General features: G+C 45.3%; 2 protein-coding genes across 3 annotated transcripts in view; one reads left to right on the top strand and one right to left on the bottom strand.

The window, feature by feature from the left end:
• Window positions 1-14,063, bottom strand: part of HACL1 (2-hydroxyacyl-CoA lyase 1) — an 87,613-nt gene extending 73,550 nt beyond the window's left edge. Inside the window, exons 1-7 of one of the 2 annotated variants that reach the window (XM_075315310.1) lie at window positions 13,923-14,063; window positions 9,408-9,512; window positions 7,836-7,876; window positions 7,612-7,692; window positions 5,841-5,913; window positions 5,652-5,729; window positions 640-734 (exon numbers count right to left, since the gene is read on the bottom strand). In XM_075315310.1, coding sequence (XP_075171425.1) covers window positions 640-734; window positions 5,652-5,729; window positions 5,841-5,913; window positions 7,612-7,692; window positions 7,836-7,876; window positions 9,408-9,512; window positions 13,923-13,988 — 539 coding nt within the window. In that variant the 5' untranslated portion in view covers window positions 13,989-14,063. Of the gene's footprint in view, window positions 1-639; window positions 735-5,651; window positions 5,730-5,840; window positions 5,914-7,611; window positions 7,693-7,835; window positions 7,877-9,407; window positions 9,513-12,407; window positions 12,527-13,922 lie in introns of those variants that run through there. The other variant, XM_075315311.1, reaches the window with a different exon arrangement.
• The window catches only part of BTD (biotinidase), a 93,827-nt gene continuing 83,609 nt past the window's right edge, over window positions 12,678-22,895 (top strand). Inside the window, exon 1 of the mRNA XM_075315313.1 lies at window positions 12,678-12,729. The gene's annotated coding sequence lies outside the window, so the exon portion shown is untranslated. The remainder of the gene's footprint in view (window positions 12,730-22,895) is intronic.

The raw sequence follows: 22,895 nt of genomic DNA, 5'->3' as shown, positions 1-22,895 counted from the left end.
AAGAGAAAGAGAGGAAAAGAGACAGACAGGGAAAGTGACAGAGATAGATAGATAGACAGGGAAAGAGATTGAGACAGACGGAGAGACGCAGGTAGGGACAGAGACAGGCAGACAGGGAAGGAGGAGAGAGGAAAAGACACAGACAAAAACGGTGAGACAGACGGGGTAAAGAGACAGACCTGGAAAGAGACAGACGGAGCACATTACTTGGCCAATTTAGTTACATCTGTGTGGAATATCTGTGGTGTTGAAATATATATTGTGAAATGCTTCTATTAGCTTAGTTTTTGCCTTTTAATAATTACATTTCTATTTGTTTTGTGGTTTTTGTGTGCAGAATTAATTTTTGTTAATACATTCTATTTTGTTAACAGCAGTTATTAACCCGGGCGAAGCCGGGTAGTACAGCTAGTAATCTGATATAAATGCAGCTGAGAGGAGTCAAATAGTCTGGAGAAAAGCAGGAATAAAGATAGATCCCTAATAAAGTTATTTGCAAAGTTTAATAACTTTCTATTGACAAGAATAAAAATAGAAGTTTACTCCTTAATGCGTCTATTAGCAGTAAGTGCAATTTTAGGTATTTCCATCCCCATTGGCAAAACAGTGTAACCCGAGTGTTTTGTGCTATTTACATACCTAACGGCACTTCTAGCAGTCATCTTATTTACAAAGTCTCCAGGAATATCAATATAACAGGCACCAGGCCGGCCATACATGCTAGTTCTCACAGCCTGGGGAAGAGAAAAATCATAGATAAATATAGCTAATACATTGTAGATCTTATCCACTGATCATTAACCCTTTAACGACCGCGGGCCGTAAAATTACGTCCTAGCGGTCATAATGTTACTGCCCGCGGTCTGTTGGCGGCAGCATGCCGCGATCGGCACACATCTCAGCTGATTTTCACAGCTGAGATGTGTGCCTGCTAGGCACGAGCAGAATCGTTATCTGCTCGTGCCGTTTAACCCCTTATATGGCGCTGTCAATATGTGACAGCGCCATTATAAGCGTGATCGCGGTAAACTTTTACTTACCGCCCGATACCGGAAGTCACGTGACGCGATCACGTGACTTCCGTTAGTTGTCATGGTAGCACAGGGTCATGTGATGACTTCTGTACTACACATGAATTGCTTTCACTTTCGCTGTGCCAGCAGCACAGCAAAAGAGAAAGAGAGCGTATCTGCTGTTTACAGCTGTATAGCTGTGATCAGCAGATAGTGCAGAGCGATCGGAATGCTGATCGCAATAGCCCCTTAGGGGACTAGTAAAATAAAAATTAAAAAAAAAAACCTAAAAGTTGAAATCACCCTCCATTCGCCCCATTGAAAATTAAAGGGTTAAAAAAATAAAAAATACACACACATTTGGTATCGCCGCATTCAGAAACGCCCGATCAAAATATAAAATCAATTAATCTGATCAGTATACGGCGTAGCGGCAAAAAAATTCCAAAAGCCAAAACGACGTTTTTTTGTCGCCACAACTTTTGCGCAAAATGCTATAAGAGGCGATCAAAACGTAGCATCTGCGCAAAAATGGTACCGTTAAAAACGTCAGCTCGAGACGCAAAAAATAAGCAGTCACTGAGCCATAGATCCCGAAAAATGAGAACACTACGGGTCATGGAATATGGCGTAAAACGTGCGCCACTTTTTTCGGTCAAACTTCCGATTTTTTTTAACCCCTTATATAAAAGTAAACCTATACATGGTTGGTGTCTACGAACTCGCACTGACCTGAGGCATCACACCCACACATCAGTTTTACCATATAGTGAACATGGCGAATAAAATATCTCAAAAACAATAGTGCGATAATTGTTTTTGAGATATTTTATGCGCCATGTTCACTATATGGTAAAACTGATGTGTGGGTGTGATGCCTCAGGTCAGTGCGAGTTCGTAGACACCAATCATGTATAGGTACTTTACTTATACTTTTTTTTGCAATTTTTCTGCATTTGGATTTTTGTTTGCCGTTTTCCAGTACACTATATGGTAAAACTTATGGTTTCCTTTAAAAGTACAGCTCGTTCCGCAAAAAATGAGCCCTCACATGACCATATTGACTGAAAAAAATAAAAAAAGTTACGTCTCTCAGAAAAAAAATGGCGAAAAAAAAAACGGAAAGCGAAAAATCGGCTGGTCGTGAAGGGGTTAATCACCGGTAAACTTTTATGGTACAAATCAAGCAAATATTAACAATTATAATATATTTAATTTTATAACTAAGTAGTTCATAACAGGGTGAATTTCTTACCTAAAGACAATAAATACAATGGCTGAGAATTAGTATTCTACTTCTGGGTGTGCTTGACAATCATTTATATGCCGCGCCAATGATCACGTCTCAGGTATTCAGATTAATGGATCTTTATTTTGCACAGGTCTACGCGTTTCTGGAGTCTCAGCTCCCTTCCTCAGGACCATCAGGCATAAGAACACATCAAATCAGAGATGATGGGTGGGCACTTGCGATGCAATCTCAGCGCCGCCCATAACCTCGTGCCTGCGCACACATGACCAGCGGTCCACGAGTGCGCAACACCTCGGGCGCAGTGGGCGGCGTCCTGAGATATGAAATGGAGCGATTGAGGACGGCCTAAAGCGAGAGGAGGCAGACTAACGGCCACCAGAGAGCCCGCCCCCGTGTACCATTATCAAGATTTCAATACAAAAAGGTACCACTTTATAAAGTCTTTATTTTGGTCAGAAAGGGGGCACATAAACAACAGGAACGTTGCTAGAATGCAGCCCAGGAGCTGCAGAGGGGGAAACGTTTAGGTTTCAAGCTAAATTTCTGATTATTATTATTATTATTATTTATTATTATAGCGCCATTTATTCCATGGCGCTTTACAAGTGAAAGAGGGTATACGTACAACAATCATTAACAGTACAAGACAGACTGGTATAGGAGGAGAGAGGACCCTGCCCGCGAGGGCTCACAGTCTACAGGGAATGGGTGATGGTACAATAGGTGAGGAGATGACAGGTTCCCTTTAAATGGAGCAGTTGTCTGAAGCCATTAATAACATGCTGGACTGGAAATGAGGGATTGGGCTTTTCTACCCAGTGTTTTAGATTTACCAGCCTTATCTGTACAAATTTGAAGAAGGATAGGCAAAAAGACTTCCAGGCATTGACTGGGAACTTAAGGATAGGTTAATTAGAAGTATAATGACCTACATAATAATCTTCATGGTACCCCCTTATCACCTCACTTACCATTCACAAACACCTCATTTAACTAATGAACTACTCGGCAGCTGTTGTGGTGTCCCCGTAACCGTTCTACTGCTGCTGTCGTGTGGCAGCAGATCTGTTCCAGTGTGCCAGGATTACTTTGTGCACTGCACGTCAGGCAGAGTGAATTGCATTGTGTTATGCTGTGCGTACACTGGGCATTGTTAAATGTACTTTGCTGCCATCTGCTGGTCAGTGTATGTGTATGAAAGTCAGGTGTTCATTCTCCTCACAACAAGCTGCCATGGCAATGGCTGGGAGGAGTCTCATCCACTAAACTGGATAAAACATGTCTAGTCAGGAGAGAGGGAGGAAGCTTTATCCCAGTCCATGCTGAAGGGACATATTTTTCTTCATATAATCACCTCCACAAAGGAGTGAACCTTCCTACAGCCAGGAGAGATAAGGCTGAACACGTGCTCTCCTGCATACTGGTTTTCTATGCGCTTCCAGCCAGAACCAGTGTAACGTGACTTCTATGCCACAAACTCTGTCTGCCCTACCCCCTGCAATAGGGAACAGTAGAGCCAAAACCGTGACTAGCTGCATACCACTAGTGTGTGGCCAAAGGGAGCTGACCTGTGAAGGTGCCTCCATTAGTGTTACATTAGCTGGACTGGGCAGAATATTACCTCCTACAACAAATGAGGAGAAGTGTACAGCCGCCCTGAGAGGCCCAAACTTGCTTGTTTCATGAGGAGAAGACACGTTCTTTCATGGGTAATATACTAAGTGTACTCTATACAGTGAGCTGCTAGAGACAGACTGTATGCTATCATCCACTTTAGTAAAGTGTTATGTTTGCAAGTTCACCCTTGTGACTGGCTGCTTGTAAATGCACAAACACCACGGGCGCTCCATCACCTGCACCCAGACACCACCTCCATAGGCGCGGGGGGAGGATCCTATAGCATCTCTGTACCATCACCGTGTCACCTCACACTATTGACAAATGTTGTGGACACAAGGGGAGCGTTTAGGGGCCCAGCAACCCACTTCAGCTACTGTGACAATCTGCTGCCAGTGGAACTACATATCCCAGCTGTCCCCTCTGCAACATTTGGTGCCCTCCCCCATGGGTCAGTGCAGTATGGATATCATAGCCTGAAACAAATGCCCCCATACACTTCACATAGCTGTCCACCAAACAATGGTTCGGTCGGCTGGTAACTTGCCCACCTTCCCCATACACTGTAGAGCTGTTGCGTTCTTTATAAGAGAGCTGCTGCTCGACTTCCCTGGAGGCAGCTTATATTTTGGAACAAAAAGGATCAACAGTCGGAAATTGAACATACTAATTTTTATTTTCCAGGACAATCATCTCCCTTGGCCCTCCTCACACCTTAGACTGTCGACATTGCCAGGTTCAGCTGACAGTCTTAGATGTATGGGGGGCCTTCAAGGCTCATTTACTCTACATGATATTCTTTCAGTGCAAACAGGCGAACAAGCAAAATGCTCATTCGTCAGGGGAAATGATCTTTACGCTTGCTTAAAAATCAATGTTCTTGGCAGCACATTGACCTGGGTATATAGGAACTGCACTGCCAAGAACTACGAGCACAGAACAATCTATAATAATAATATTTATGCACTTAATTAGCGCCATTAATTCCACAGTGCTTTACATACATCAGCAACTCTGTCCCCATTGGGGCTCACAATCTAAATTCCTAATCAGTAGGTCTTTGGCGTGTGGGAGGAAAACCACGCAAACACGGGGAGAACATACAAACTTCAGGTGTTGTCCTTGGAGGGATTTGAATCCAGGAACCCAGCGCTGCAAGACTGCAGTGCTAACCACTGAGCCACCATGCCGAACTACAATCTGTTACTAATCGCTCATCAAATGGGCACAGTCAGCTGGTGTAAACAAACTATTAAATCACTGATCAGAAAACATGTGAATCAGCGGGCATTTAATGCTGTAGATCTTCTACCGAAAACATAAAATTATGACAAGTGGTTCACATCGTAGGGGTCAAATCTAAGTTTGAGCAGTATATTCTGAACCAGGTGTATGGCAGACTGCCTCACACTCCCTGTACGCAATGTAGCTAAAGTACTAAAGTCAGATTACAGCTTTGCCCTAATGTAGCGGAGCTAAAAAGCCGCAAAGAGGAAATAAATAGGGTGCCTTCCACGCTGCGACATAGCTAGCGATCTCGTTAGCGACGTAACACGCCAGATCGCACAAACGATTGGCCGAGATCGCACATGTGACCGGCGCTATAAATATGACCTATGTGCGATCTCTGCAAATCTTATCTGCGATCTGGCGTGTCACATCGCTAATGAGATCGCTAGCGATGTTGCAGCATGTAAAGCACCCTTAAGTATCACCTATATATACTGACAGGCAAGAGGTGAAAAATTCTAGCACTGTAAACAACAAACCTTTTCAATCACAGATGGTATATTCTCCAGGCGACTGGGCCTAACAGAAAGTTTACTATATAGTCTGCAGGTTTCAACCTAAAAAGTAAAGAATAACATCATATCACCATGTAAGCATTGACTGTAAGCATTGACTGGTTAGACTACAATCTTATGAAATTCCCACACAAGGAGAAGAAATACAGATACCTGAGGAAACTCTTGGAAGGCACCCATAGTTTCCTGGTTAGTGTCACACGAGCCTCCCAGGACAATCAACGGCCTAAGAGAAAAATAAGAAAATTCTAAAGTACACTTTGGAGTCGGCATGGTGCGGGGTATGGAAGCAATGTTCAGTACTTAAGAAACCGGACCGTGTATCAACTATAAGGCTATGTGTGCACGTAGCGTTCTGTCCCTGCAGAAATTTCTGCAGCAATTTGAACAGCACACGTGCGCTACAAATCGCTGCAGAAAGAGTCCGTAATGAAGAAGAAAAAAAAAAAAGCCGAATTCATGCGCTCTGAGTGCAGCCCCTCCCATAGACAGAGCGGGCGCAGAGCGCAGGAAAGAAGTGACATGTCCCTTCTTAGAACGCGCACTTCGGGCAGCAGCCGAAGCGCTGCGTTCTAATACGCCACGTGCGCACGGCTCCTGCATAATCTTCATAGATTGTGCTGGGGACGCAGGACGCATGCAGTTACGCTGCGGTGTAGATCGCAGCGTAACTGCATGCAAATACGCAACGTGCGCACATAGCCTCAAGGCTTCAAACCCTTTAGGTCCCAGTTACATGCAAAATTCTAAAGAAGAAAAAAAAAAAAACACAACACACTTCAGGAGGAATTCATTTAAAACTTTATTCCAAAAACTGGGGTTAAAAAAAAGGCCCAAACTTGGTGGAAATGGGGGTTGCACAAATATTTTGAAACTTTTAGTCTTTTTACCCCAGCTAAGCTAACTACTGGAAAGGGAAAGAGATTAGCAGGAGGGGCATGAGTTGAGTGGCCCGACAGATTCTCAGCGTACATTATAGGAGAAATAGATTTCATTTCTAACTCTCATGTACTGGAAGTTGAAAATGCACCATAATACAAAACAAGTCATATACACTTACTCCAGCAGAACAAGGATACTAACTGGTGTGCAGAACATCAGTCTTGGGGTATGTGCACACGACATCTTTTAAAGGGAATCTGTCACCAGATTTGATGACTATAAGCTGCAGCCACCACCAGTGAGCCCTTATACACAGCAATTACAGAATAAATAAGTGCCCAGATTGCTCAGTAGACGATAAAGATCACTGACAATAAGCGTCACGTCCTCTCTGCGGTGATCACCGTTCTCCTTCTACCTTACACCGTCCTGTGTGGATGATGTAGGACATGTCATCCATACTGGGCTGGGTGGAAGGAGGACGGTGATCACCAAAAGGAGAAGGCGCCGGACCGTAGAACAGCGACACACATCGGACCACACCTCCCCTTGGCGAGTATTATAAAAGTGATTTTTATGTTCCATAGTGCGGCCTAGGCACTTATATACACTGTTCTGGAATGCTGTGTATAAGGGTTTACTGGTGGTGTCTGCAGCTTATAGTCGCCAAATCTGGTCACAGGTTCCCTTTAAACTCAGGAGATCCCACAACATTTTTCTAACAGAAAACTCTGTATTTTTTTCCTCTGAAGTACCTTGTAGTTCATTCTTTTCATAGTTTCTCAAGCGTTTTCAGATGTTGGAGGTCTTTTCCAATGGTTATTTGTGACATTTTATATACTGTCCTTTTTACGCCATTGAATAAACAAAACCGTAATGTTTTTATAAGCAAAAACTACATCAAATCATATCAAAAGACGCCCGGGCATCTTCCAGATGTCTTTTGAGCCTCCCTTTTACAACATTTCATGGTTGCTAAAAACCTTTTTATGAAAAGCATGCATAAGTACCATGCTCGGCATGGATACAATTTATATCTTACCAGCAGTTCATGTTAGAATTTGCCATGCCACTAAGGGCATTCGTAAGTCCTGGTCCAGACACCACAAGGCACACAGCGGGTCTGAAAGTGCAGGACAAATCTCCATTAATACAAATTTAAATAGAATAATGTGCATGTGCTGGAAATTAAGCAGTATGCAATGTGATCAATAATATGGAATCATGTTCCTGCCCATTTAGTCCTAGCTTATGTTTGGTGCTCACCTGCCTGTAAGGTATCCCACAGCAGATGCAGCATAGCAAGCCTGAAATAGATAAAAAATAATGCACAAAGCAGGGAAGAAAGCCTGTCACCGCACTCACTGTGTAAGGAGCTACTGCATGGTTTACATTTATAATGAAATTACAATCAAAAGTAGTTATCACTTGATGATCGGTGAAGGGTCAACCTCTGGGATCCCTATCAATCACATACAATAAGGATCCCGAAGAAGCCTTTCCCCTTTGACCCAGCTCAGCGGAGCCAGACTTGAAATGTTGGGAAACTCCTTTAGGGTATGTGCGCACGTTGCTTTTTACCTGCTTTTTACCTGCTTTTTTGCTGCTTTTTCTTCTGCGCTGTTTAATGCCAAAATGGATGTGTTCTTCTATTCAAGCAAAGTCTATGGGAATTTGGGTTTCTTGTTCACACTATGTTGTTCAAAATGCTGCCTTTTTGTGGCAGAACTTTGGTCAAAAACTCAGCTTTGCAGTGCAAAACCCAAATGGCAAAAACAATTGACATGTTGCTTCTTTGAAAAGCTGAGTTTTTGACCAAAGTTCTGCCACAAAAAGGCAGCATTTTGAACAACATAGTGTGAACAAGAAACCCAAATTCCCATAGACTTTGCTTGAATAGAAGAACACATCCATTTTGGCATTAAACAGCGCAGAAGAAAAAGCAGCAAAAAAGCAGGTAAAAAGCAGGTAAAAAGCAACGTGCGCACATACCCTAAAAGGGAACCTGTCAAACTTCTCCAAACCATTAATAGAGTGATAGCCCTAGAAGATGCAGCCTCAGCTGAATTTCCTACCGAGCAGTGACCCTGACTGATGGACAGTACAGTGACCAGTGCATTAGAGCAAGCCACATGTCAATTCACCAGATAAGGGTGCTGCTGGGTGGGAAAGATAGCAGAGGCTAAATAGCCATAAGTGCATCTTCATCACACCCCCACAGCTCCTCCAGACCACTTCAAAGTAAAATTTCTATCTAGAAGGCCTCGTGCATACTGAGTATTTGATGAGTTTTTTACCTCCAGTATTTGTAGCCAAAACAAGGCGTGGGTAAAAAATACCAAAGTGGTAACACGTTTCTATTATACTTTTCCTCAGATTGTTCCACTGCTGATTTTGGCTTACAAATACTGAGGTAAAAAATAGTGATGAGTGGGCACTACCAAGCCTGGTACTCGTAACCAGCAGTTTGATGCTCTGATGGGCACGATTCTTGCACTTGAGTATAATGGAAGTGAATGGTGAACTAGAACATTTTTCCAGAAAATCTTCTGGAAAAATGCTCAACTTCCCCATTGACTTCAATTATACTAAGGCCCTAAGTTTATGAGTCTTCACGTGAGTAGCTAGATGTGACCATTCTTACTTGACTCAAGACATCCCAAGATGAGAAACAGAAAACAATCAGCCTTAAAAGGGGGAGGGGGAGCTTGGTGTTACTCTGTAGGGTATAATTATCTGTGGCTGTCCGAGAATGTACCAAAATTGTACTGTGTGAAATTCCTGAAACCCCCAGGAAGGTGAGGGTCACCCATGTGTGGTGCTCACGGCTCTACTCACCGCCTGCTCGTTTCTCATGCCCACATACTTGATTCCAGCAACTTGAGCAGCGATTGCGATTTCAATGATAGGAACTCCGACAATACCAAACATGTACTTCACATCCTAGAGAGCAAACACAATATTAAGAAGTCATTAGATCACAAACAAAAAAAAAAAAACAAAAAAAAAACAAAAACTTCTCTCAGAAGAATGCCCCCTCATCCAGGCCACATTTTGTATGACAGATTTTAAGCTTCATTATATATTATGAATACTGGCGACATTCTCTCATAGGCCACATGTAGGTCTGTCACCAAATTTCACAATGTAAACTGCAAATTTTATTAAATGACTCTTAATGGTGCTTTACACGCTGCGACATCGCTAGTGATGTCATGCGCTATAGCACCCGCCCCCCGTCATTTGTGCGACATTTGGTGATCGCTGCCGTAGCGAACATTATCGCTACGGCAGCGTCACACGCACATACCTTTTCAGCGACGTCGCTGTGACCGCCGAACAACCCCTCCTTCAAGGGGGAGGTGCGTTCGGCGTCATAGCGATGTCCCTGCGGTGTCACTAAGTGGCCGCCCAATAGCAGAGATGAGCAGGACGTAACATCCCGCCCACCTCCTTCCTTCCGCATTGTCGGTGGAGGAAGGTAAGGAGATGTTCGTCGTTCCTGCGGCGTCACACATAGCGATGTGTGGTGCCACAGGAACGACGAACAACCAGCGGCATGCACCACCAACGATATTATGAAAAGGAGCGATGTGTCAACGGTCTTTGACATTTTTGCGATCGTTGATCGTCGCTCCTAGCTGTCACACGCTGCGATGTCGCTAACGACGCCGGATGTGCGTCACTAACAATGTGACCCCGACAATATATCGTTAGCGATGTCACAAAGTGTAAAGTACCCTTAAGACCTGATGTGACTGGTGTATTTGAAGTCATGAGCTCTGTCACTCATTATGACAAGGATTTCAAAAGACAAAAATACCTGCCTCATCAGGACTAAAGATATGTGCTTGATAATATACTCGCTTTATTGTGATTTTGAGGTCAATGTCTCACAGGGTTTCAGGGATCTAGAAATTACTCTTCCAAACTCAATTATTCCCATCATGCACAGCTCAGATGACTGGACACAGGATGAGCCTAAACGCCTGTTCATACAGACACTGCAGTAAGATGCGCATTGAGTGATGTAGACTAGACCACCCAGTGCACACGGCTGCAATAGTCCTCGGCAGGGCGAGGGTTACAGAGGATGAAGCACAAAAGGTCATTTCACACAAAGGAAGAGCCGGGAGACTTGTCAGTATAAATGCAGATTAAGGCTATGTGCTCACGCTGAGTATTTGGTGCAGAAATTATCTGCACCAAATCGGCATCTTCTGGCAGAAAAACCCACCAAAAACACGGTGCGTTTTTCATAATGAAGTCAATGGGTGGAAGGGGAGAGAACCGCTGGTAAAAACACACCAGAAAAATAAGCGACGACTGCACTACAATTGAAAATAGTCATTGACTTTGATGGCGTGAGGACAGGAGGACAGAAGTGCAGATTTGTGACAAAACTGCATAAACAGAATGCATCAAAAACACAGCGTGTGCACATGGCCTTAGTCAGTGGGACCAGTAAGGATTCTTTGTGATTTGTTATAAAAAGGATCTGTTAAAGGGAATGATCCGACGACTGTTGGAAGACTTAGGCCAACCACATCTGCAAATTGCTGACTAATTGCAAATTGCTGGTCCTTTGTGCAGCGCACAGTGGCTGAGAGCAGGAGCCACGTATTAACAGGTACTATGCTGGTGGGACGGGCTCAGACAGCGCATAGTGGCCGAGCACATGAACCGCCAATTTACAGGCGCTATAATGGCGCTATGGGCTCATTCAGACAGCACCCAGTGGCTAAGCGCAGGAGCTGCCTGTTTATAGGCACTATGATGGAGGTACGGGCTCATTCAGACATACATCAGTTTTTTTCATACACAATAAAAGATCCAATTTCCATCAGAGTGCGCGCGCTCCGGGAGACATCAGAGTGCGCGCGCTCCGGGAGACATCAGAGTGCGCGCGCTCCGGGAGACATCAGAGTGCGCGCGCTCCGGGAGACATCAGAGTGCGCGCGCTCCGGGAGACATCAGAGTGCGCGCGCTCCGGGAGACATCAGAGTGCGCGCGCTCCGGGAGACATCAGAGTGCGCGCGCTCCGGGAGACATCAGAGTGCGCGCGCTCCGGGAGACATCAGAGTGCGCGCGCTCCGGGAGACATCAGAGTGCGCGCGCTCCGGGAGACATCAGAGTGCGCGCGCTCCGGGAGACATCAGAGTGCGCGCGCTCCGGGAGACATCAGAGTGCGCGCGCTCCGGGAGACATCAGTGATTTTCACATATAAATGACAAGTCATCTATAGTTTACACCGCTAATCACGGGTATCACTATGCACTGTCTGGGATTTTTCAGGACCCATAGACTTATACAGGTAATTTGATCCATGACCTGAATCAAAAGCCAATATGTCTGGAAGGTTTTTTATGGTCACTCTGTCAAGAAAACAAAACAAAAACAGACATATGACCAGGTCCATAGAATATAATGGAGACGTGATAAACCGAGGTGTGAACGAGGTCAGAGCAGACTGCGGCCGCAGCGGCCGGACTGGAATTTCCGCTATGTGATGACCCCTGTGCAGCTGAGGTGCCGCTCTGCAGCGGGGGAGGGGGCGGCCAGGAAAGGTCTTTGTCCAGCAGAAATACTGACAGAGGAACAATGACCCGACCCCCCAGACCATGGCCACAGACCCCGCTCACTGGGGCATGTAAGGGCAGCACAGGCAGAATATACTGCGCTCAGCAGGGAGGAATCATAGGGGAACTACAGGTCCCAGCAGCAGGCGCAGTCACACACGTCTATCAGTACTTCCTCCAGGACGCCGCTCCTCGGGCAGTTCTGCAGCAGCTCCGTCACTGCTCTCCTGCCAGTCTGCACTCATACAGCGGATCTTACTTGTGCCACCAAAGCCTCCGCAATAATCTGAGCCCCGGTGATGTCCCCCTGAGATGCCATGTCCTCCGCTGCTCCGTGCCCTGTCTCTGCACCGTGCACCGTCCTGTACTGGGGCCAGTGACATCACAGCGGTGAAACTACCCAGCACCGCCCACACCACGCCCCCTAGCTGCAGGACTGTGGAGAAACGGCGCAGAATGCAAGGAGGGGGCGGGGCTAAGATGTCAGTCCACCAATCAGATGCCAGGCATAGCTTCAATCTGACCCAATGTCCGCGATTGACCTGCAGGAGGCGTGGACGGTGACAGGATCGGTGTCAGGGGTGAGTGCAGATCCAATGGAGGGAATAGGGAGCGAGTGCGCTGTGTACTGTGCCCGGGATACTGTCACCCATTATCACACGGGCACAACTCACACGTGAGCCCCCAGCACTATGTATCCTGTCACGTGCTCCTCTATTGACAGATTATGATAGGTCACGTGACTAGTACTGTACGGGCGCGATCTGCAAAAGCGAAATGACAGCCCGTATATACAGCGCTGCATATATAGCAATACCGTATTATCATTATTTATGTAGCGCCAACATACTCTGTAGCGCTTTATAATTCAGAGGGAACTTTGTACAGTCAATATGAGACATTACAGACTAGCACAATTCAACACCTGCCAAGAGGCGTGCGGCCCTCCCTGCTCTCCAGCTACACTCTATGGGGGAGGGTGAATGGTAAAGTGCTGGATTGTGAGCTCCGGCCAGAAGTATACTATAAGGGCTCATTCACATGACCGTTCGTATGTCCTGGGCAGTTCCTGTTTTTTTGCGGACCCACGGACAGGACCATCTTTTCAATGTCTTTTGTGGGACATACTAAAAAGAATGATGAAAAGGAATAAATAAAAATAATGAGGATAATAACTTATTAGGTGTATATTATGTAGATGTATAAAAGGTTTCTTTGGCAAGTTAGACATGGAATGAACATTATATATAAGCATTATAGGTGTGGAATGATCATGAAATATCTGTAGATAATAGGAGAATGAACGCATATGCCATATAACCAGGTGTATATTATGTTACCTGAGCGTTCATTTTCCTATTATCTACAGATATTTCATGATCATTCCACAGCTATAATGCTCAGGTAACATAATATACACCTGGTTATATGCCATATGCGTTCATTCTCCTATTATCTACAGATATTTCATGATCATTCCACACCTATAATGCTCAGGTAACATAATATACACCTGGTTATATGCCATATGCATTCATTCTCATGTAATCTACAGTATGTCCCAGCCTGCACCCCCCCCCCCATCACACACACTACACCCTCATGTCACTCACCCTGCCCCACATAGCTCGCCCTGCCTGTACCTCAACTTACCCCTCTCTCAAACACTCTGCACCCCTTCACATCTTTATGCCACTCAACCTGCAGCCCCCCTCCCCCTCATGTCCCCTCTCATTACCAGTCATGTGTCCAAATCTCTTTCAGGAATCACTACCTTCAGATGCTTTCTGCCCGGCAATCCTGTGTCTCCTCCCACACAGTCACATGGGCATGACATCATCGCAGGTCCTTGCAGGATGGATTCCGTCTTTTGTGCAGGAGCGCTTATGCTCTGCCGCAGCTCAGAAACGCCTGGTGGGCCTCTCCAGGTCTGGGGCCCCTCTGCCCCCTGCTGACACCGGGCCCCCCTGACTCACAGGCCGGTCCCCTGGCAGTCGCATGGTCGGCCACTGACAGCGCAGGAGCCAGCTCTGCAGAGCAGCTGACAGGCCCGTATAACCCTGCGGGCCGTTCGCAGTGGCGACCGCGGTCGTTACGCCCCTGTCTCCAGCCTCCCCAGGCCCGTGTGCGCTCGTCTCCAGCCTCCCCAGGCCCGTGTGCGCTCGTCTTCAGCCTCCCCAGGCCCGTGTGCGCTCGTCTTCAGCCTCCCCGGGCCCGTGTGCGCTCGTCTCCAGCCTCCCCAGGCCCGTGTGCGCTCGTCTCCAGCCTCCCCAGGCCCGTGTGCGCTCGTCTCCAGCCTCCCCAGGCCCGTGTGCGCTCGTCTCCAGCCTCCCCGGGCCCGTGTGCGCTCGTCTCCAGCCTCCCCAGGCCCGTGTGCGCTCGTCTCCAGCCTCCCCAGGCCCGTGTGCGCTCGTCTCCAGCCTCCCCGGGCCCGTGTGCGCTCGTCTTCAGCCTCCCCGGGCCCGTGTGCGCTCGTCTTCAGCCTCCCCGGGCCCGTGTGCGCTCGTCTCCAGCCTCCCCGGGCCCGTGTGCGCTCGTCTCCAGCCTCCCCAGGCCCGTGTGCGCTCGTCTCCAGCCTCCCCAGGCCCGTGTGCGCTCGTCTCCAGCCTCCCCAGGCCCGTGTGCGCTCGTCTCCAGCCTCCCCAGGCCCGTGTGCGCTCGTCTCCAGCCTCCCCGGGCCCGTGTGCGCTCGTCTCCAGCCTCCCCGGGCCCGTGTGCGCTCGTCTCCAGCCTCCCCGGGCCCGTGTGCGCTCGTCTCCAGCCTCCCCGGGCCCGTGTGCGCTCGTCTCCAGCCTCCCCGGGCCCGTGTGCGCTCGTCTCCAGCCTCCCCGGGCCCGTGTGCGCTCGTCTCCAGCCTCCACAGGCCCGTGTGCGCTCGTCTCCAGCCTCCCCAGGCCCGTGTGCGCTCGTCTCCAGCCTCCCCAGGCCCGTGTGCGCTCGTCTCCAGCCTCCCCAGGCCCGTGTGCGCTCGTCTCCAGCCTCCCCAGGCCCGTGTGCGCTCGTCTCCAGCCTCCCCAGGCCCGTGTGCGCTCGTCTCCAGCCTCCCCAGGCCCGTGTGCGCTCGTCTCCAGCCTCCCCAGGCCCGTGTGCGCTCCTCTCCAGCCTCCCCAGGCCCGTGTGCGCTCCTCTCCAGCCTCCCCAGGCCTCTGGCAATGTGGGGCATTTTGTTTAATACAATGGAGACCGAGATCGTAGTACACGCATGTGCGGACGCACCATTTAATTGAAGACCTAATACTGTGGTAAAGAAGACGCGCTGCAATGGTGGTGCTGTGCGATATTCAAATAAAGAAAAGGGGGAAAGCCAGGAGGGCGCTGGAGGAGGAATAAATACCGAGGACCCGACCCACAAAGGCCCCGTGTCCGCTGCACACAATCAAAGTGCAAGGCATTTCTGGAACTTTGATTAAAGATATTTCATCAGCCAAGCATCGAATCTTTCTATAACAGGTATGCCTGGATTCAGCATCTTACTGCCTGTATGCCACTGCCTTTACTTTGTACAGCAAAATCCTGCTGGTTGTCTCCCTTTAATAGGTTGCAATGTTTTCACAACTTGGAAGTTGTGCAAAAACATTGTGATTTTTGGCATTTACATAACCGTATCGGCCAGCTCCACCAATACAAGCATAGGATGCGCAGCGCATGGGCAGGAACAGGCGTGGTCATGTCCGCCCATCAAATTCATCGTAGGTTACATCACTAAAGATGTGTAACTTACTCCAGAAATGTCCCCAAAGCAGGTGGATTTTTTTTCCCCAAGTATAAGACATTGAAAGAAGGTTTTACAATTTATTCTGTTTCTCTATAAATTTGTGAACATTTTTTAATGGAAATCTATGTCATCAAATTAAGACTGCACCTCTATGATTTTTTTTTTTTTAGAATGGCTGCTGTATGTACCGTATTTTTCGGATTATAAGACGCACTTTTCCTCCCAAAAATTTGGGAGAAAAATGAGGGGTGCGTCTTAAAATCCAAATATAGCTTTACCTGGGGGGCCTGTCTGTGCGGCAGCCGGGTGCCTGTGGCTGTGTGCTGGCGGCAGCCGGGTGCCTGTGGCTGTGTGCTGGCGGCAGCCGGGTGCCTGTGGCTGTGTGCTGGCGGCAGCCGGGTGCCTGTGGCTGTGTGCTGGCGGCAGCCGGGTGCCTGTCGGTGCCGGCTGCCTCTCTGTGCGCGTGGGCGACCGGCCTGCTGGCTGACACTTTGTGCGTGCGGGCGGCTGTGCGGCAGATTTCCCAGTGTGTCCGCAGTCCCAGTTTCAAATGATGGCGCTGGGAGTCAGCGCGTGCGCAGATGGAGCCCTTGGATGAGAGCTCCATCTGCGCATGCGCCGCTCCAGGTGCCATCATTTGAACCAGGACCGCGGACACTGGGACACTCACAGCACCGGCCTGTCGCACCAATCACCCGCCGCTGCTGCCGCCACGGACGCGTGCCGCCATGGTCACCTGCCGTGCGTGCCGCCACGGACGCCTGCCGCAACTGGCCTTCTCACACAGCCGCCGCCGCGCCTGCCGCCACTGACCCTCTGCGCCTGTTGGCACAATCTCTACCTTCTGCGACCCCGCTTCACCACCACTGCTGCACCCCTCCGGTAAGACAACACCGGAATATAAGACGGACCCTATTTTTATTTTTATTTTTACCTTTTTTATCTCTAAATTGGGGTGCGTCTTATAATCCGGTGCGTCCTATAAAGTGAAAAATACGGTAATTGCACAATTGCTTTGTGGATATTTTATTCACCTTGTTCACTATATGGTAAAACTGATGTGTTGGTGTGATGCTTCAGGTCAGTACGAGTTCGTAGACACCAAACATGTAAAGGTTTACGGTTATCTAAGGGGTTAAAAAAAATTCAGACGTTTGCGCCATTTTCCAAAAACTATAGCATTCTCATTTTTCGGGATCTATGGCTCATTGGTGGCTTATTTTTTGCATCTCGAGCTGACTTTTTAACAGTACCATTTTTGCGCAGATGCTACGTTTTGATCGCCTGTTATTGCATTTTGTGCAAAATTTGCGGCGACCAAGAAACGTAATTTTGGCTTTTGGAATTTTTTTGATGCTACGCCGTTTATCGATCAGATTAATTGATTTTATATTTTGATAGATCGGGCATTTCTGAATGCGGCGATACCAAACCTGTATATTTTTTATTTTTTAACTCTTTAATTTTCAAAGGGGTGAACAGGGGGTGATTTGAACTTTTTAGGTTTTATTTCATTTTTTTTTTAAACTTTTTAACTTTTTTATTTTTCTAGACCCCCTAGGGGACTATAAGGATCAGCAGTTTGATTGCTTATTTATTTCTATAGATCAGACTAGCATTGCTGTTACATAGTTACATAGTTACTAAGGTTGAAAAAAGACCTAGGTCCATCTAGTTCAACCTTCCTCCACCAGTTCTACATTTGGTCACTAAGTCATTTATAACCAACAATGTTGTGTGTACTGAGGAAATCATCCAGCCCTTTTTTTGAAAGCTGTTATAGTATCTGCCATTACTACCTCTTGTGGTAGGGCATTCCACAGTCTGACTGCTCCAACTGTAAAGAACCCTTTCCTATTTAGCTGTCGGAATCGCTTTTCTTCCACTCGCAGTGAGTGCCCCCTTGTTCTTAGTATTGTCTTCGGAAGAAATAAGTCATGTGCCAGTCCTTTATATTGACCACACATGTATTTATACATATAAATGAGATCTCCTCTGAGACGTCTTTTTTCTAAGCTAAACATATCTAACTTTTTCAACCTGTCATCATATGGGAGGCCTCCATTCCTTGTAGTAGTCTAGTTGCCCGCCTTTGAACTGACTCTAACTTTTGAATGTCCTTTTTAAAATGTGGAGTCCAAAACTGGATCCCATATTCCAGATGTTGCCTTACAAGTGATTTATAGAGGGGTAACAATACGTTGGGATCACAGGATCTAATCTCTCTTTTTATACACCCTAGAATCTTGTTTGCTTTTGCAGCTGCTGCCTGACATTAAGGGCTGCTGCTCAGCTTATTTGTAATGAGAATACCCAAGTCCTTCTCCTGTTCTGTAGTCCCGAGTTTACTTCCATTTAATGTATACGCAGTTATAGGATTACTCCGTCCTAGGTGCATTACTTTACATTTATCAACATTAAATCTCATTTGCCAAGTATCTGCCCATTCTGATATCTTATCCAGATCTTTTTGTAATATTATACTATCAAGGTCAGTTTTTAATATCCTACATAGTTTGGTGTCATCAGCAAAGACTGACACTTTACTATCAATCCCATCCACAAGGTCATTAATAAAGAGATTAAAAAGAATTGGTCTAGCACAGATCCCTGCGGCACCCCACTGCTGAGTATGGCCCATTTAGAGAATGTTCCATTTATGGCTATGTGCGCACAGTGCGTTTTTCGCGGCGTTTTTGCGCGTTTTTCGGGTGCGTTTTTGGCCTCAAAACTGCAGGTCTGTGAGTTTTCATTTTTGCTGTCCGCACACATCTGTTTTTTTACCTGCGTTTTTGAGTTAAAAAAAAAAAATGGACATGTCAGTTCTTTCCTGCGTTTTTCTGCGTTTTCCGCCCATGCAATGCATTTGAAAAACGCAGCAAAACGCAGCCAAAAACGCACCAAATCGCGGCAAAAACGCATGCGTTTTTTGATGCGTTTTTTCGACGCAGGTGCGTTTTTGTGCGTTTTTAGCGGCCAAAAACGCACAAAAACGCAGCGTCAAAAAGACGCAGTGTGCGAACCTAGCCTATGACTACTCTTTGTTTCCTATCTTTTAGCCAATTCCTTACCCAGTTGCATATAGTTTCCCCTAGTCCTTGCTTCTGGAGCTTTAGTATAAGGCTATTATGTGGTACAGTATCAAATGCCTTTGCAAAGTCCAAATAAATCACATCAGCTGCATTACCAATATCCAGGTTTGCACTTACCCCCTCATAGAACCCCAACAGGTTGGTTAGACACGACTTATCTTTCATGAATCCATGCTGTCTGTCAGTTATTATATTATTTTCTGCAACATATTTTTGCATGTCATCCCTTAAAATGCCCTTAAAAACTTTGCATACTACTGATGTCAGGCTTACTGGACGGTAGTTGCCTGGATCTACCCTCTTACCTTTCTTAAATATCGGTACCACATCAGCAATCCTCCAATCCTGAGGCACCAACCCTGTTACAAGCGAGTCTAAAAAGATGAGATACAGCGGTCTGTCAATTACGGAGCTCAATTCCCTCAATATTCGTGGATGAATGCCATCTGGCCCTGGGGATTTGTCAATGTTTAATTTACTCAGACGTAGGCGTACTTCTTCTTGTGTTAAATTAATTATATCGGGTGGTGAACTTTGATTTTTCACTTGTTGAATGATGCCTGCTCTGATCTGCAGAAAAGCAGCTCTCGTCTCACACACTGTCCTGTGACCTGACTCTGATGGAAAATACTAATGAAACTTGGATCAACCACTGAGGACTCTCATCTCTTTTAAACATTTTCTTCTATCTACCGGCTAACACGGTACAAAGATGTATTTTACCTGGATGAAATGTGGAGAGTTCTTTTGTGTTTGAGAAAAATCACTGACGTGTGAAGGAGGAATCAGATGCCGCAAATTTGTTGCAGGTGGATGACTCTTGATATACTTAGCACATGTCAGGCAGCGTTCACACCAGTGACTAAGGCTATGTGCGCACGTTGCGTACAGTCACTGCAGAAATTTCTGCAGGGATCTGAAGAGCACACGTGCGCTTTAAATCGCTGCAGAAATGTCCGTAGTGAAAAAAAAAAAGCCGATTCCATGCGCTCTGCCTGCAGCTCCTGCCATAGACAGAGCAGGAGCTGCTGGCAAAGCGTACGGAAGAAGTGACATGTCACTTCTTAGAACGCAGCGCTTCGGCAGAAGCCGAAGCGCTGCGCTCTAAAACGCCACGTGCGCACGGCCCCTGCACAATCTCCATAGATTGTGCAGGGGACGCAGGACGCATGCAGTTACGCTGCGCTACAAAGCGCAGCGTAACTGCATGAATTACGCACACGTGCGCACATAGCCTAAATCTACTCCAGCCATCAGCAGATACAGACATCTGCTATATTTATGCCATTTTCTGCTGCAAGGTGAAGTGGATCCATTGGGCTTTGATTTGTCTGTAAAGTTTGTGCTTCTTATCTTACTGTAAATAATTTTATGCCAAAACAGACAAACGTTTTCTCTACCAGCCAACCCAAAAAATGTTTGCTTTTGGAGCACAAAGGCTTCTTCATCAGGCTAATTTACAAATGAAACAAAAGTTCATTTCCAGATTATCAGCTGATTAAATCGGCCGCCAGTCACCCGACTAAGGAGCAAAACATTGTCCATCGGGCAACAGATGATTGTGTTGATGATTGTCCTGTGTTGGAGTTATTCAGAATCGATTCACAGGATCTGGTCTATTGAGCTCGTCAGTAATTGGAGAATCATCAGTAATCTGAGAGCCCTGCGATCCGCGGAGGAAGGAGACGGTTCTCAGGGCGTCCAGCGGCCACAGATTGCTGACATGAGCGATATACTGGGTATCGATTTGTACGAACAACTGTATTCTGTGCGCCTGGATGTGCGATGATCGGCTGGTCTAGAAAGACCATTAAATGATGGACGATCGACTGGATGTGGCCGATCAGTGGTCGTTTAACAGACATGATCGGCCATTGTAAGCGCACTGTGCTCCCCACTGCCTATAATACTGTATGCAGATGAGAAGAACTGGACTCCTCATTACCATAGCTCACAATTACTGGCTGATCGGCCACCAGTGATACTCTTTAGATTAGATCATGCACCTCATTGCTACATTGAAAGACAAATGTTTGCAAATGTGTTTTTATTTTCTGTTTTTCTTTTTTGCAGGAAAATAAAGGCAACGACAGAAAGTTATATTTATAATATTCTACGTTTTATTACTGCCATATTTACTATACTTATTAATTTGAGGTTCTTAGTGCACATTTTAACCAAATTGTGCAAGCCCATCTGCCAACGACAAGGCGACCTCATCAGATGGGGCCCTACACTAACCTATTTATTGTATTTGTAATATTCTTATTATTATCCTAGTAACCTATTCATTACTATTACAATATTATTATACTTATTTTTACTATCATTACTCTAGTACTATAAGATCCCTTATCCTAAAGCTGTTGATCCAGAAGAAGGCGAAAAAAACCCTGGACACATTCAGCCAATTTGTGTCAATGGAAAAAATTCCTTCTCGAGCCCGGGAAAAGGCGATCAGTCCGAGAACCCTGGATCAATCCTGCTGGTGCCTAATAATGTGTTATGTTATTATTAAATTATTTCTAATAATAATGTAATATCATTTATATTATTATTATTTTTTTTTTAAATACTATTTCTATGCTTTTTAACTTATGTTTTTTAATATAATTATTATTACTAATATTTATATTATTTCTATATTTGCTATTAATTAGATCCCTATTCCTAAAGCTGTTGATCCAGAAGAAGGCAAAAAAAAACCCGGACACATTCAGCCAATTCATGTCACAGGGTAAAAATTCCTTCTCGACCCCTGGAAAAGGCGATCAGTCAGAGAACCCTGGATCAAATCTGACAGTACCTAATAATAATGTATTGTTATAATTATATTATTCCCAATAATAATGTAATATTATAATTTGTATTACTATTTCATTACTATTTTTTTAAATACCATTTCTATCGTTTTTAACCTATTCTTTCTAATAGAAATATTAGTAATAATAATTATATTATTTCTTTATTTGCTATTAATTAGATCCCTATTCTTAAAGCTGTTGATCCAGAAGAAGGCAAAAACCCTTGGACACATTCAGCCAATTTATGTCTCAAGGGGAAAAATTCCTTCTCTACCCTGGGAAAAGGCGATCAGTCCGAGACCCTGGATCAAATCCCCTAATACCTATTATTGATATACTAATTATTCTAGTCATTACTATAAATGCTGTAAAATTATTACTATTATTATTACTATTATTTATGCTATTTTTAGTTTGTTGCTATTTTACTGATCGTATTACTATTCTATTATTATTCTATTATTATTCTATTATTATTGTCATATTTTATTCTAGATATTTATGGATTATTGTTTTTTTATTATTACTATTATTACTAACATTTGTATTGATATTTTACTAAAATTATAACTTAGATTACTATTCCTAAAGCTGTTGATCCAGAAGAAGGCAAAAACCCTTGGACACATTCAGCCAATTTGTGTCTCAAGGGGAAAAATTCCTTCTCGACTCCGGGAAAAGGCGATCAGTCCGAGAACCCTGGATCAAACCTGCTTAGATTATTTTTATGGCTCTAATTATCATTATTATACAATTAATGTTAGAGTTACTGATTATTATTATTATTATTATTATATACTATATTACTGCTATTGTATATGTCTTTTTAATGTTTTTACTACATTTTTAACCCATTTCTAAACCTAATAATTACTATTTTATGGTTGTTGTTGTTAATATTATTATTATTATACTCACCAGATTTTATGCTGTTGATGTTCTTACAGCTTGTATGTTGGGTCCACAGTCAATCAGCGTCTCATCGCTTTGAAGACGTTGGTCCATATGGTGTTTTTTATTTTACTGAGGTTGGTGGTGATCTTTTTGAATATGGAGGACTGCTGGCGGATCATCTGTCTTTGTGCCGGCTGCTTCTTAACTCGTTGTCTCTTTGCCAGGTGGATCTGAAGTCGTTG

Source organism: Anomaloglossus baeobatrachus, chromosome 6 (assembly GCF_048569485.1).
Source record: "Anomaloglossus baeobatrachus isolate aAnoBae1 chromosome 6, aAnoBae1.hap1, whole genome shotgun sequence".
Lineage (NCBI taxonomy): Eukaryota > Metazoa > Chordata > Amphibia > Anura > Aromobatidae > Anomaloglossus > Anomaloglossus baeobatrachus.
Note: the sequence above shows the minus strand (reverse complement) of the source record. Positions and strands in the feature narration are given on the sequence as shown.